The 15,137-nt window shown below is 35.8% G+C and overlaps 2 protein-coding genes across 2 annotated transcripts; both read left to right on the top strand.

The window, feature by feature from the left end:
* The first annotated feature begins 3,575 nt into the window (after positions 1-3,575).
* On the top strand, positions 3,576-7,214 carry LOC140448983 (uncharacterized). The gene is made up of 2 exons (XM_072542124.1): positions 3,576-4,027; positions 4,082-7,214. The coding sequence occupies exons 1-2, from the start codon at positions 3,576-3,578 to the stop codon at positions 7,212-7,214; spliced, it is 3,585 nt and encodes a 1,194-aa protein (XP_072398225.1).
* A 10-nt stretch (positions 7,215-7,224) lies between these two features.
* LOC140448982 (uncharacterized) lies at positions 7,225-8,253 on the top strand. The gene has a single exon (XM_072542123.1). It carries the CDS (start codon positions 7,225-7,227, stop codon positions 8,251-8,253), a length of 1,029 nt encoding a protein of 342 aa, XP_072398224.1.
* Positions 8,254-15,137: the final 6,884 nt, after the last annotated feature.

Below are 15,137 nucleotides of genomic sequence, written 5' to 3'. Positions count from 1 at the left end.
GATATTATTAATTTTCCCAAAAATGCACTATTATAAAAATAATACCTCAATCAACCCTGGGAGCTTATCGTCTATGCTTCACCTAGCTCAGTATCTCAAGTGTGAGTACGTCTTGTCTTAAACTAGGAATCAAACCTGAACCCCCAGCTGATAGCAAATAAAACAAATTTTAACTAATCATAATTATTAAAAACAGGAAACAATCATCTGGAATAAGGCCAATACACCGTGAATATGGTTAATTAATTCAGCCAATAAACTAAAATACAAGAAACAGCTCGTATTAGAGACACATCATAAAGGGTTTAATTTCCTTGCCATTTTACAAAATTACAATTAAACAAATAGCGGATGGCAAGGATAAAATGAAATATAATTATTATTACTTAGTTAAATTCTTTGTTAAGATTCCCACTGCACAAGAAAAACGTGGTTTCGAAAGAAGTGAGGTTACGAATGTTGAAAACGCTGTTAGAATTATAGAATAAAGATTACAATGAAAGTGCTCACTCCAAGAGAATGTTGCAGACCATAAAATGAAGCTTATTATAATTCCTACCTTCTTTTATAAATTTCAGTTATAAACAAAAAATTATCCCACGATTAAAGGTGATTGACAGAAGTAGGAAGGGACTGCATGAAGTTAGCACAGATGTCATACTTAGGTATGTTATTGAACAGAATTGAAGAGGCTAGACAGACGTTTTACTGAACATTTAGGCGCTCTCAATAGGAATTTCTTTGTTAGACGTAGCCTAGACCTAAAACTGAGAATATATATGCTACATTGCTATGTGTTTCCAATCCTTCTCTATAGCTACGGGAGCTGGATCCTCAACTCTTTGTCAAAAAAACGCATCAATGCTTTCCAAATGTACCTTTATAGGAGAATACTATGTATTTCCTGGCCAAAAAAAAATAACAAATGCCGAAGTTAACAGAATGCAGAAGAATAAGGAACTAATTCCATCGATCAAAGTGCGTAAGCTAAGATGTATCGGACACCTAATGCGAGGAGATAGATATGAAATACTTCGGTTAATCATCTTCTTGTTCTTCCTGTATATAAGCAATTTTGCTTGTTCCTTACGGGTTGTAGCCTTTCTGAACGATTGTCACTCCATCTCTTGTGCGATCGGCCGATACTTTACCACTTGGTGATTTATCCCTTGCTATTTTTACGACGCTTGTGTCCGCCATTCTACTGATGTAATTGTTCCATTCTTTTTTTCTATTTAGTGTCCGCTCATTTATGCCCTGTAAATTACATTTTGTTCTGATCTCGTCACTTCTTATTCGGCCTCTCAGCGTATTTCCTGTAATTCTTTTGAGTATTCTCATTGCTGCAGTTTCCAGCTTTGTGTTTTAGCTGTGTCTTGTTTCTGATGCATACGCCATTCTTGTTTTTATACTGGCCTTACAGATTCTTGATTTCATCTTCACAGGTAGGTAGTTTTGTACTTTGATCTTTTACTTATTTTTCACCGACTCCATAGCTAGACAGTGTAATTACTATTATAATTTATTTCCATTACTTCTTCAATACCAACTCCATCGACTTCTAGTTTACTGGTTCTTTACTGCTCATTATTGTTTTAGTTTTTTGAGCTGAAATTGTCATGTTAAATGCTTTTGCGGGTATTTATCGAAGGCAAAATTCAGGTGAAGAGGTCAATGGGAGGAATACAGAATTCCTGGCTCAAGGATCTACATCGATAGCTCAGCAAAACATCATCCGAAATCTTCAGAGCCGGCATTTCCCGTTTAACTAACTATTGCCAACTGAATCGTCAACCTTCGAAGAGAGACAATGCAATGAGAAGAATGACCTATTTCAAATCGATGTGCGGAGGGGGAAGATCTAGTAGAACGAAGGCCCCTGTAACTCCAAGGCAAGCATGATCCAATGATGCATATAATATTTATATTGTTCTGAAGCTATTTTCTTGTGGCATTTTAAATTAATTACTATTTAACTGGGAATAAGCCACAATTAAAGGTTAAAATACGTTTATTGACGTTTCAATTTCCACTTCGGAAATCGTTCTCAAAATACAAATTTGAGTATTTGAGAACGATTTCCGAAGTGGAAATTGAAACGTCAATAAACGTATTTTAACCTTTAATTGTGGCTTATTCCCAGTTAAATAGTAATTAATAATATTTATATTCACCATATCTTAAATACAACAACCCGTCTGATTTTAAGCCCAACCTTTTTTCGAGAGTGGCTATTATTAACTAGTTACCACTAGCCTAAAATTATTCATTTTAGCCGCTGATTTTAGTTATTTTACTCACGAGATTTAGATTTATACTATTCAGTTTTAGAGAATCTTTTTTTATAAAGTGATACCATACCGAGTCATATCCTCCGATGAGTTTAAAGGGATGACCCAGTGTTTATTTGATTAGGATCGAATAAAACAAGAGCATACAATCCTTCCTATCGGAAGGCGTGCCTAGTCACAACACCTAGCGATCTGCCTACTAATTGAAAACACATCCCTGTTTCTCCGGTGATCCACCTGGTATGAGTTCTTTGCGAACGTAACTTCAAGTGTGCCACTGGGCCATACATATTTATCTGGAAATTTGTGAGCCACCTCAGTTCTTTCTTTTCTTCTAGTATGCGCTGTAACATAATATCTTGTTCCGTGATCATTTTAATTATGATCCGAATAGTACCATTAAAAGTTCTACCATCTATGGAGGATCTTCGTATGATACTGTCTGGTATTACCTCTCTTAATATTATTTTTAACTCTCTTCTCTCGGCTATGGATATATTACATCTAAATACCCAGCCTGTATAAGCAATCCCCTGCTTACCGACCAACGGCTTCCGGCGGATGAGTCGGTAGGTAGTAGGACAATCTTTTGTCCTGGAGCTTAAAAATCGACTCCAAAGGCGGAAGAACCAATAAATTGGTCAACGGCAGAAGAATGCAGAAGGCAAGGGGAAAGGCAATTTCACGTCTAAGAATACACAAATGTAGACCAATAAGACTTGTAACATAGAATGTATGTCCAAGATAGTGGCTGCATAATTATTAAAAAGGGGAAATGTCAAGGTTGCCAATAGCAACTAATATAATTTATCTGTATCATCTCTGTGTGTGTCAAGCGAGAATAAAAAAGTCAGATCTTAAAATTCATTTTGTATAATTTTATTATAAGAATTTTTCACATTACGAATAGATAAATCATCAGATCATATCTAAGAAAAAGAACAAAACAAACATTGGTCCTTAGAGCTTCGGATATTTGTGCTATTCCACGCCATACAATCTACAAGATCAGCCGACAACGTTGAACGAGACAGTCGCAGAAATACATCGAGTGCTCCTTTGCCCCAGGCTTCAAGTCAAGTATACAATCCGATTGAACACATACTGACGATTTCACTGGACGGGACATCGAATCATCAAAAATCAGGGAAGTGAGCTTTTGTTCCTTACTTATCTGCCTTTCATTTCAATTTCCTAACTTAGACTTCTTCAATCTTGAAATTTATTGTTCATTGTTAGTTTACTTTGACACATAATAGTTAAAACATTTAAATTTGAATTAAAATGGGGGATTTGCCTACGTTAAAAAAGATAAGAGCATCTCTTAAAGCGCGATTAACCTCATTTATTAAATTCATTGATAGGGACTCAACCCACGGTGAGATGAATGAGCCAACTCGCGCTGAAATTGAATTGCGCATCGAAAACGCGAATAGTATTCATACTCAATATCAAGAAACCCAATTAAAAATAGAAAGTTTACTGGACGCAATAACTGAGGAAGAAATAAATTACAGAGAAACGTTCGAAACATCATTTTATTCAGTTATAATTAAGGCAAAACAACTGTTGACAACAACCTCAGCTAGTGCCTCCAGTACATCTAGTCCTACTAGTGAACATTTTGCATCCAATCATACATATACAACCTCCAATATAAAACTTCCTTCTATTGAATTGCCAAAATTCAGTGGCAACATAGAAGAATGGTTAGATTTTCATGACTTATTTGATTCGTTAGTTATAAAAAATAATAGTATATCTGAAATACAAAAATTACATTATTTAAGAGCATGCATAACAGGTTCTGCTGAGAGAGTCATTGCTTCTATACCTCTCTCTGCTTCTAATTTTACTGTTACATGGAATCTTTTGGTTGAGAGATATTCTAACAAGGAATTGTTGTTGCATAACCATATTAAAGCCATCTTCAATTTAAAGGCAATCAATAAAGAAGGTTCATTTTCAATCAGAAATTTAATTGATAAATTTTGTAGCAATCTTAGAGCTTTGGAGGCATTAAAACAACCAGTCGAACATTGGAATGCCCTTCTCAAATATATTCTTTTGGAAAAATTAGATTCTGAATCTGTGAAAGAATGGGAGAAGGCCAACAATGGTAAAGTAAGTCAAGTTTCTGACCTCATATATTTCCTAAAAACGAAGGCAGATACTCTAGAAAGATATAATCTAAATAAACCCAATATTCAAGGGACTTCTGTCAATAATCATGTCAAATTCAGACACAACAGTACTAAGGCTCTTGTAAGTACAAAATCTTCTTTTTTTTCTTGTCCTTTATGCAACCAGCAACACAAACTGGTTCACTGTAGTCAATTTCATTCATTAGACATTCCTGCCCGTATCAATAAAGTACGTAGATTTAAATTATGCTTGAATTGTCTGCATTCTGGACATCAACAAGCTACGTGCAAATATGGCGAATGTAAGAAATGTAACCAGAAACATCATACTCTTCTCCATGAATTTATTGAAAATCCACTAAATCCATTGTCTCAGTTTAATGATCAAGTAGTTGCTTCTCAGAGTAGCCCTCAGACACTTTCTAATACTTCTCAAAATCAACAAATCCTTCTATCAACGGTTGTTGTCCAAGTTCGTGACCATTTAGGGGTTGCTCATAATTGTAGAGCTCTTTTAGATAGTGGAGCTCAATCTAATTTTATCACATCAAGTTTAGTTGATTTGCTGGGTATTTCAAGGGAGCAGGTTAACATTTCTGTAGTGGGTATCGCTCATGTTTCTTCTAAAATAAATCACAAATGTAATATTGTTATTAACTCTTTACAATCTATATATTCTTTCCCCCTAGAGTGTTTAATCATTCCACAAATATGTGGACAACTTCCAGTTTGTCAAATTGATGCATCTTCGTTGCCCATACCTGCAAATATTCGTTTATCAGACCCAAATTTTCATACTCCTTCGGAAGTAAATATTCTGATCAGTGCTAGTATTTTTTGGGACCTGCTATGTGTGGGTCAGGTCAAGTTAGGTCCTGAAAAACCCATACTTCAGAAAACTAGATTAGGGTGGATCATTTCTGGTCCTTTAATAAATACCAGGGTGAATAGTCAGCAATCTACCATATGTGGATTATCACACAATATCGAAACTGACGGCCTTTCTAGGTTTTGGGAGATTGAGGAGTGCTCAGGTACTAAACTTCAGTCTCCAGAAGAGTTATTGTGCGAGGAGCACTTCAAATCAACCTTTAGGAGAAATTTGGATGGTCGGTTCATTGTGTCCATTCCTTTTAAGTCACAGGTTGACTCTTTGGGAGAATCCAGATCAATAGCTCAAAGAAGGTTCTATAGCTTAGAAAAAAGGCTTCTTAATGATCCTATCATGAAGGAGCAGTATGTTGCATTTATGGAGGAATACTTGTCTTTAGGCCACATGTCAAGAGTTACTGATTGTACTTTGCCAGTACATAGTTATTACTTTCCTCATCACGGGGTGATGAAGCAGGACAGTCTCACTACAAAACTCAGAGTAGTGTTCGATGGTTCCTGTCCGTCATCATCTGGTCATTCGCTGAACGATCTTCAGATGGTAGGTCCCGTCATGCAGAATGATTTGATATCTATCCTGTTGAGATTTAGAAGGTATCCATTTGTTGCATCTGCGGACATTGCCAAAATGTACCGCCAAATTCTTATTGATGATACTCAACGGTGTCTCCAAAGAATCTTATGGAGAAATCATCCGAAAGATCCTCTTCATTCATATGAATTAAATACAGTTACTTATGGCTCTACGTCAAGTAGTTATCTAGCCACTAGATGTCTCTATCAGCTATCATTAGAGCATTCTGATACATTCCCTCAAGCTTCTAAAATCATAGCTGAAGACTTCTATGTTGACGACTTGTTAACTGGTTCTGATTCGTTAGAGGACTTAATCCTTAATTGTAAACAAGTCTCTGAAATTCTTTCAAAAGGTTGCTTCCCACTTAGAAAGTGGACGTCAAACAATTCTTCATTTCTTAAGTCCATCCAGGAATCTATTTCATTAGACACTCCCTTCCTTTTTGGTGCCAATGAAAACACAAAGACACTTGGGTTACAATGGTGCCCTAGTTTAGATTCATTGTCCTATTCTATTGATTCAAATGTTACTCCCAAAATTATCACTAAAAGATCAATACTTTCTGGTATTGCTCAAATATTTGACCCTTTAGGTCTCTTAAGTCCATCAATCATTAAAGTCAAAATCCTTATGCAACTCCTTTGGTTAGAGAAGTTAGACTGGGATGAAGGAGTGCCATTGCATATTCAGTCTGAGTGGTTATCTTTCAGAGATCAGTTGCATGAGTTGAATAAATTGCAAATTCAAAGAAATGTAGTTCTCCCTAATTCTGTTCTTATTGAAATGCACGGATTCTGTGACGCAAGCGAAGTTGCTTATGGCGCAGCCATATATATTCGCAGTGTTTATAAAAAGGGTAACATTTTTATAAATTTACTTTGTGCTAAAAGCAAAGTAGCACCTGTAAAGAAGCTGAGCGTACCTCGCCTGGAACTTAGCGGAGCTTTAATCTTATCACGTCTTTCTAAAATGGTTATTACTTCTTTGAATATTCAGTTCAATAAGATTTTTCTGTGGTCTGACTCAACCATTACCTTGGGCTGGATAAAAACTTCGTCACATGTACTAAAAACTTTCGTTGGTAATCGTGTTTCAGAAATTCAGTCCAACACAGATCCCGAAAATTGGAGACATGTACCTACGGATTGTAACCCTGCTGATTTACTCTCTCGAGGAATTGAACCTCAGGTTCTAAGCTCTTGTTCATTTTGGTGGCACGCCCCATCATTCTTGCTAGATTCTCCTGAAACTTGGCCAGTTCAAGTATCTTTTGATAAAGAAAAACTTCCAGAGTTTAAAACTATTAATTAGCAACCAATTTATGATAGTTTCGTCTACTCCATTATTTGATTTTGAAAAATATTCGAGTTTTTCAACCTTGGTAAGGTCAGTAGCTTACTCTTTGCGTTTCTACTACAATTCTCAACGAAAGAACAAGGCCACTCGTGTTTTGGGGCATTTAACCACGCAGGAGATTAACAATTCTACCCTTACTCTAGTTAAGTTAGTACAAGCTGAAGGTTTCCCATCTGAGATTCAGTACTTAAGAAGAGGTAATGCAGTTTCTTCTAAAAGCAGAATCTTATCACTTAATCCCTTTTTAGATCCAGAAGGATTACTCAGGGTCGGTGGTAGATTAAGTAATTCAAACTTTTCTTATCAAAAGAAACATCCTATTCTAATTCAATCTAATCATAAGTTTACTATTCTATTTTTCCGTCAAGAGCATTTCAAGCTGTGCCATGCAGGACCTCAACATCTCCTAGCTCACGTGCGTGAGAAATATTGGCCTTTACATGGAAAATCATTGGCTAGGAGAACGGTTCGCGAATGCTTGCGTTGCTTTCGCTTCAATCCCGATCAAGTTAATCCCATCATGGGAGATCTTCCCCAATCAAGAGTCACCCCCTCATTTCCATTTGCTGTTACAGGATTTGATTATGCTGGTCCATTTGCCCTCAGAACTAGTCGTCATAGGGGTGCTTCTTCATATAAAGGTTATATTAGTTTATTTGTTTGCCTATCGACAAAGGCCATTCATTTAGAGGTGGTAACGGATCTTTCCACCGAAGCCTTTATGGCGGCAATAAAACGATTTATAGCTAGAAGGGGCAAACCATGTCAGATGATGAGTGATAACGGAACCACATTTGTGGGTGCCAACAATTCTTTGTTGGAATTGGGTAAATTTTTGAAAACCAATGGTAATAAATTCCCTGATATGTGTGCTAAATTTGATATAAATTGGAAGTTCATACCGGCTCATTCTCCTCATTTTGGCGGTCTCTGGGAGGCTGGAGTCAAATCGGTGAAGGCTAACCTCAAACGAGTTATGACAGATACGAAATAAGATTATGAAAGATTTGTTACATTACTAACTCAGATTGAAGGAGTATTAAATTCTCGTCCTTTGAGTGCCTTGTCTTCTAACCCTTCTGATCTTTTGCCTTTGACACCAGCTCACTTCCTCATTGGAAGAGCCATGGATTCCGTTCCAGAAATAAATCTATCAAACTCATCCATTACCAGTTTGTCTAGATTCCAACAGTTGCAGCAACTTCGCCATCATTTTTGGAAACGTTGGTCTCTGGAATACATCTCCGAATTGCAAGAACGGAAGAAATGGAAAGTCAACCAATCTAAAATTCAGACTGACACACTCGTCCTCATCAAAGAAAGAAATTTACCTCCTTTAAACTGGTGTCTTGGGCGCGTAGAAGTTTTGCATCCCGGCGCTGATGGAGTTAAACGAGTGGTTACCATAAGAACTTCAAAAGGACTTATAAAGCGAGCTGTTACAAACATTTGTCCACTTCCGGTTCCTAGTGATCAAAGTGAAGGTGCAATCACGTCTTAAGTTCTAGAACTGTTAATGCGTCTTAGTTAAAGAACATTTGTTTGATTTTTAAACTTAAAAGTTTATAATAATTATTGAAGATGTATTTGTTTATTTTTTATTGCATGTAATGCATTTCCTCATTTACTTGCTTACCTGTTAAATTGAAAGCGATCCTTCCAAGGTGGGGGGCATGTCCAAGATAGTGGCTGCATAATTATTAAAAAGGGGAAATGTCAAGGTTGCCAATAGCAACTAATAATTTATCTGTATCATCTCTGTGTGTGTCAAGCGAGAATAAAAAAGTCAGATCTTAAAATTCATTTTGTATAATTTTATTATAAGAATTTTTCACATTACGAATAGATAAATCATCAGATCATATCTAAGAAAAAGAACAAAACAAACAATGTAAGAAGCCTTGTACCAGCCAGGATTAGACAATTAAATCCAAGAAATGACCAGAATGAAAATAAATTGACTGGGCATAAGTACAATGGCCAGACACGGCCATTGTACTTCGGCTCATCGCTATGGAGTCGCAATCTTGTTAGACACAGAAACTAATAAATTAGTTATAAGCTTCACTCCTTACTCAGAGAGAGTAATAATGGTTCAGCTGAAGACAAACATACAACAAGTTAACTTAATTTAAGTATACGCACCAACAGCGAATAAGGATGAAGAGGAGATAGAACATTTTTACATGGAGTTAGACATAATTTTAAGATCTATTAAAAAAGAAGACATTAAAATAGCAATGGTGAACTTTAAAGCTAAAGTCGGGAGAGGAAAAGTTAACGAATATGTTAAGAAATTTGGACTAGGTGACAGAAACGAAAGAGGGGATAGACTTGTGGATTTTTGTCAAAATGAGCATTTTGCAATAATGAACACATTGTTCCAACTACCCGACAGAAGATTATACACTTGGAGATCTCCTGCAGACAACAAAGACCGCATAGTCAGAAATCAAATAGACTATATTAGTCACAAATAGATACAAAAACTCAATTAAAGCAGTAAAAGCTTGTAACACCTAAAAACAAACCAACGTTTGATTATACAAAATTAAGAAAAAGAGAAATACATCAAAAAGTGAACTAACAAGTCAACTCAACTCAATGAAGTAGTCAAGTAGAAGTAGGAGAAGAAATCTTAACATCAGAAGATGTCAATGAAAAATTTAAAGCCTGAAAAGACAAATAAAAAACAGAAGTGAATGACTTCAGAAATTCGAGCATTAATAGAAAAGAGGGGAAAGCCAAAATATCGAGAACTACAAAGTAGAATTAAAGTAGAGATAAAAAGGCCAAGAAAAAGTGGTTAACAGATCAAGGCATAGAAATAGAAGAGTATGACAGAAAATACGACAGCTTTAATATGTATGAAAAAGTAAAAGAACTAACAAATACCAAAAAACGAGCACACTATGGGATACTTAAAGATGATAATGGTAAACTCATTGCAGACATCAAAGATAAACGAAGATTTTGGCAAGAATACATAATGAAACTATTCGACGATGATAGAATGATACAAGAAGGACCACAGTAACAAACAGGACCGAAAATAATAATGTGCGAATTAGAACAGGCAATAAGAAATGCAAAGACTGCAAAATCAGTAGGCTCAGATCAGATACCCACTGAGCTAATTAACTCCATTGACGAAAAAACACTGCATATACTTTTAGATCTGTTCAACAAAGTATATACAACAGGAGTAATACCCGAAGATTGGTTGCTGTCCACGTTTGTAACACTACCAAACTCAGTACATGCGACAAAATGCTCCTAGTTCAAAACAATTTCCTTAATAAGCCACACACTTAAGATATTTCTTAAAATAATACATAGAAGACTATACAAAAAAATAAAAGAAGATATAGATGATACCCAGTTTGGACTCAGAGCAGGACTAGGAATGGGAGAGGTTCTGTTCGCTTTTAACGTTCTCCGTTGTGTTGCTGTCCCCATTGTTATTTAATTTGTACAGCGAAGCTATTTTTAATGAAGCAATATGAGAGATACAACAGGATATATCAATAATCGGAAAAATCTTGAACAACATAAGATTCGCAGACGACACCGCTGTTTTTGCAGACAGTCTAGAAGCACTGCAACGCTTAGTAAATAGATTACATCAAGTCAGTATAAAATATGGACTACAAATGAACGTTAAGAAAACCAAGTGCATGATTATTTTTAAGCAACATATAGTAAGAAGGCTATATGTCGAGGGAAAACAAGTAGAAAGAGTGAATAACTATAAATATCTGGGAACCTGGGTAAATGAAAACAATGACCAAGGTAGAGAAATAAGGACACGCATTGAAATTGCAAGACAAACATTTATAAAAATGAAAACAATGTTTGTTAATCGAGACCTTCCTCTGGAGCTGAGGATAAGAGCCTTAAGATGCTACGTGTTCTCGACTTTGTTGTATGGGATGGAAATCTGGACACTTAAAGTGGATAATATAAAGAAGTTGAAATCATTTGAGATGTGGTGCTATAGAAGGATTTTGAAAATACCCTGGACCCAACGAGTTACAAATACAGAAGTGTTAAGAAGGCTACAAAAGGATTGCGAGGTCACAAAGCACATCAAAACAAGAAAGCTGGAATATTTAGGCCACATTACCAGAAGTGCGAAATATGAGATATCAAAGCTCATAATACAAGATAAAATGAAGGGCAAAAGATCCATAGGAAGACGAAGTATTTCCTGGCTAAGAAACCTAAGAGCGTGGTATAGTTGCAGCTCAGATCTTTTCAGGGCAGCCGCCAATAAGGTACAGATAGCTGTGATGATAGCCAACCTCCGATAGGAGAAAGAACTACAAGAAGAAGAAGACTCAGTTTTCAGCATGCTCTGTATAGTCAATATTTTGTTTCCTTGATACAAAACGTGTAGACTCTAAAAGACCTATGTCCTGTTAAAAATAGCCTAAAGTAAAAGTTGGTTCTCTTTTTAAATCTATAACAAGTTCGTACTTCCAGTATATCATCTTGGTCCACTGCACTACTGTTCTTTTTTTAAATTTATACCAAGTTCGTACGTCCAGCATTAACATCTTGGTCCATTGCGATACTGATGTTAAAGATGTCTGTTCGTTTTACCATTTATTTAGAATTTGTTATTTAAGCTCTTTTCGTATAAAGAGTTCTTACCCGTTTACACATTCGTACATCTTCCACCTGGTGGTTTACGGGCAATGTACCAGCTATCATCTCTAATGCAGTCTTTGACGTTGTTCTATAGGCGCTGATAATTTTGACCAGTGGTTTTCTTTGCGCTTCAATCCACTACTCTTTATATTTTGCCATCTTCCTTACTTCTTTCCATCCAGGAGCTCCTAAGAGCAATATGGAGCACGATTTCTAAATACGTTCTTTTGTGTAGGTGCTTGGTCATCCTATATTTAGCATGATTTTTAGCATAGCTCCTGTTCTTCTTTCAGCTTTCTCTGCTATTTTCATCTAGTTGTATACCTAAGTAGCTGGCATTTTTGATTAATATAATTTCTACATTTCCGAAGATAAAATATTAATGTCTCTTTTATCTCTGAGTCCTCTAAATATTACTAACTTAATTTTGTTTGCCAAATAATATCTCATTTTCTATCATTGATTTTTTTACTTTTGTGTACTCCACATATATTTTCCTAAGTAATATTTGTTTGTCATTGTGTTTGGTTAAAAAGGCATCAGCATAGGTTACTGATAAAACATCTTTGTTTCTTACTGTTGTCGGACACAGTTATACCGAACTTTCTACAATGGGCAATCTACAGTCGGCCCTATAAGTTATAATACTACATCTTGCGGTACTCGGTTCTTCTATAGCCTTATATAACTCTCGATGGCGTTTATTAGATATGTGGACATCTCTACCGCGACAAGTTTTGTAACAATCACATTTCGGTATGCTGTTTGACATCAATCATTATTAAGACCGACCATTTTTTTATGAACGGTGTCTAGAGTGTATTTTAAAGTTAAGCTAGTTGTACATACTACAGAAATTGAACTAATATCATCATACAAATACCTTGGAGCATGTATCACAGAAGATACTGATCAAACAACAGAAATAAGATCGAACATTAAAAACCTGAAAACAATCGAATTGTGGTGTTGCCGGCGTATTCTGAAAATATCGTGGATGAATCGCAAAACAAACGCACAAGTTCTCGAACAACTAAGAAAACACTGCGAAGTTTTAAATTCCATAAAAATCAGGAAATTGAAATACTTAGGGCACATCATGAGAGGTGAAAAATACGAACTATTAAGAAATATAATGCAGAGCAAAATATAAAGCAAGGCAGAAGAAGAGTAGGGAGACATAAAATCTCGTGGCTACGAAATCTCCATGAATGGTTTTAATGCAGTTCAATTGAACTATTCAGGCGCGTAACCGACAAAATTATAATTACCGAAATGATTATCTCCGATAGAAGTGGAACTTGAAGAAGGAGAGTGTATTTTATCGGGCTCACTGCAGATTTCTCCTTTCTAAATCCGAATCGGCTATTGCCTGTTATCTGTAGTTGATTGAGTTATATTTTTAAGCTATTCTTTATTATTGCTTTATATTTTTTACGATACAGTCCAGAAGACATATTGGCCCATTGTTATCGCTTCCGGTGGAATCATCTTCGCTCCTGGGGCTCTACCTAGTTTTATGCTATTAGCGGCAATGTCAATTTCTTTTCTGGTGAAACCTTCGGTACTATATCTTTGTTTTTGGGCTGAAAATTATTTACTGGTTTACTGTTTATACTAGTTTTTATCTTCTTTATTGACGTCACTGAGATTTCACCAACAGCAGCTCCCTTGATCCCTTTATTTAGTTGTTTTTTCCTTTTTTTGTATTCTTTTCTTACATTGTTTCGAGTTGGGTTGTATTTCATGACTCCTCTATAATATTGCGTTTCAAGACTTCTGTATTAATATATTCATTCTTATGTCGGTATATTCATAATTATGCATATTTATTTCGTATCTTTCGTATCATATCTTTATTTCGTCCTTCAATGTAGGCTTGTGAAAGTTCTCACTGCACTTTTCACTGATACCCTAATACCAATTTCGTATAAAATGTATTTGTGATAATTAAATAAATTTTCGTCAAGTAAGTCTTACTTAGATATTTTATTTCAGCAGTTTTCAATGACTATTTAAGTAGTATATTGGATTAGTTTATTATTGTTCATTGCCACTAAGCCTAACTGGGCGATTAGTTCGTTCTACACTTCTATCTTTTCGTGGTAACACACATAGGAAATGTTTTACATTTAAATCACATATATATATATATATATATATATATATATATATATATATATATATATATATATATATATATATATATATGTATATATCTTTTCTACTTGTTCCAATTATTATGTTTACCCTATTTAGACTTAATAGAGCACTTTTTAAGCTCCACTTAATAGAGCTCCACGATGAACAGGAGAAAACTGTGGGGATATTGTAATGTTTATTTTAATTTATTTACAGTCTGCTAACACTGAAAACACAATTAATTTATAACGTTTATTTACTTAACCGTACAAATATTACATTATACGTACTTTTATTTATAACGTTTATTTACTTAACTGTACAAATATTATATTACCGACTGACTTAAATTGGAATCGCTCTTATTTATATTGTTCGCTTCAATGTTTTGGATTTCAATAGAAATTTCTCGATGTCGCAAGAGCGCCGCACCTGCAACTCGATCGTCGATCGAGTACATTCCATCATCGGCGAAGCAAGGCTATCGTAACGTTGCCCCTTCCTTAAGAGATGGTTCCTCCTGAAACCTTGTCGAGACTGGAACTGGATGCTTGTATCAGTAACTGGACCTCCTTCTATAACTTCCAGTTGTATAAAAGTGGCAACGGACGGTTTTTACTTCGCACCGGTAACCATGTGCACTGCAACAAACTAGTACCTAGATTTCGGAGTCTTTAAAGATTTCCTCCACTATATTTCAGACAACCCTTCAATCCAATTGGCGGCATTCTAGCTTTGGCATGGCTTACTTTTGGACATTGGACTACAGCACGTGCTACCTCAATTGAAGTAAGGTTTCCCATACAGTTTGGTAGGTCATGGGCAGTGTCTTTTGTTGCTAGATAGAAAAGGTAACGTGATGCATCTTGAAGTTTCAAAGCTTTTGCGGCAAGGTATAGGCCAGTGAGTAGTCATCTGAAAGTGAGAGTAGATCTTGCTTTTCGGCAGTGGTAACACCATGTCTTGTTTTACTGGTACGTTCATATTGCCCCATGAATTCTTGAAACCTGAGGTCAGGAACTTCTTGGACTTGGTTTACTTCCACTTCTTTATCTACTCCATAGTCTCCTTCGAATGGCGCCT

The sequence above is a fragment of the Diabrotica undecimpunctata genome, chromosome 8, assembly GCF_040954645.1.
Source record: "Diabrotica undecimpunctata isolate CICGRU chromosome 8, icDiaUnde3, whole genome shotgun sequence".
In the NCBI taxonomy this organism is placed as follows: domain Eukaryota; kingdom Metazoa; phylum Arthropoda; class Insecta; order Coleoptera; family Chrysomelidae; genus Diabrotica; species Diabrotica undecimpunctata.
The sequence above is the reverse complement of the archived record's forward strand: the minus strand, read 5'-3'. Positions and strand labels throughout refer to the sequence as shown.

What these genes read in the sequence shown, in the direction of transcription:
- LOC140448983 (XM_072542124.1), top strand. Translation starts at nt 3,576, where the DNA reads ATGGGGGATTTGCCTACGTTAAAAAAGATAAGAGCATCTCTTAAAGCG. An exon ending in TTTCATGACTTATTTGATTC is followed by an intron (nt 4,028 to 4,081) that starts GTTAGTTATAAA and finishes ACATTATTTAAG; the next exon opens with AGCATGCATAACAGGTTCTG.
- LOC140448982 (XM_072542123.1), top strand. Translation starts at nt 7,225, where the DNA reads ATGATAGTTTCGTCTACTCCATTATTTGATTTTGAAAAATATTCGAGT.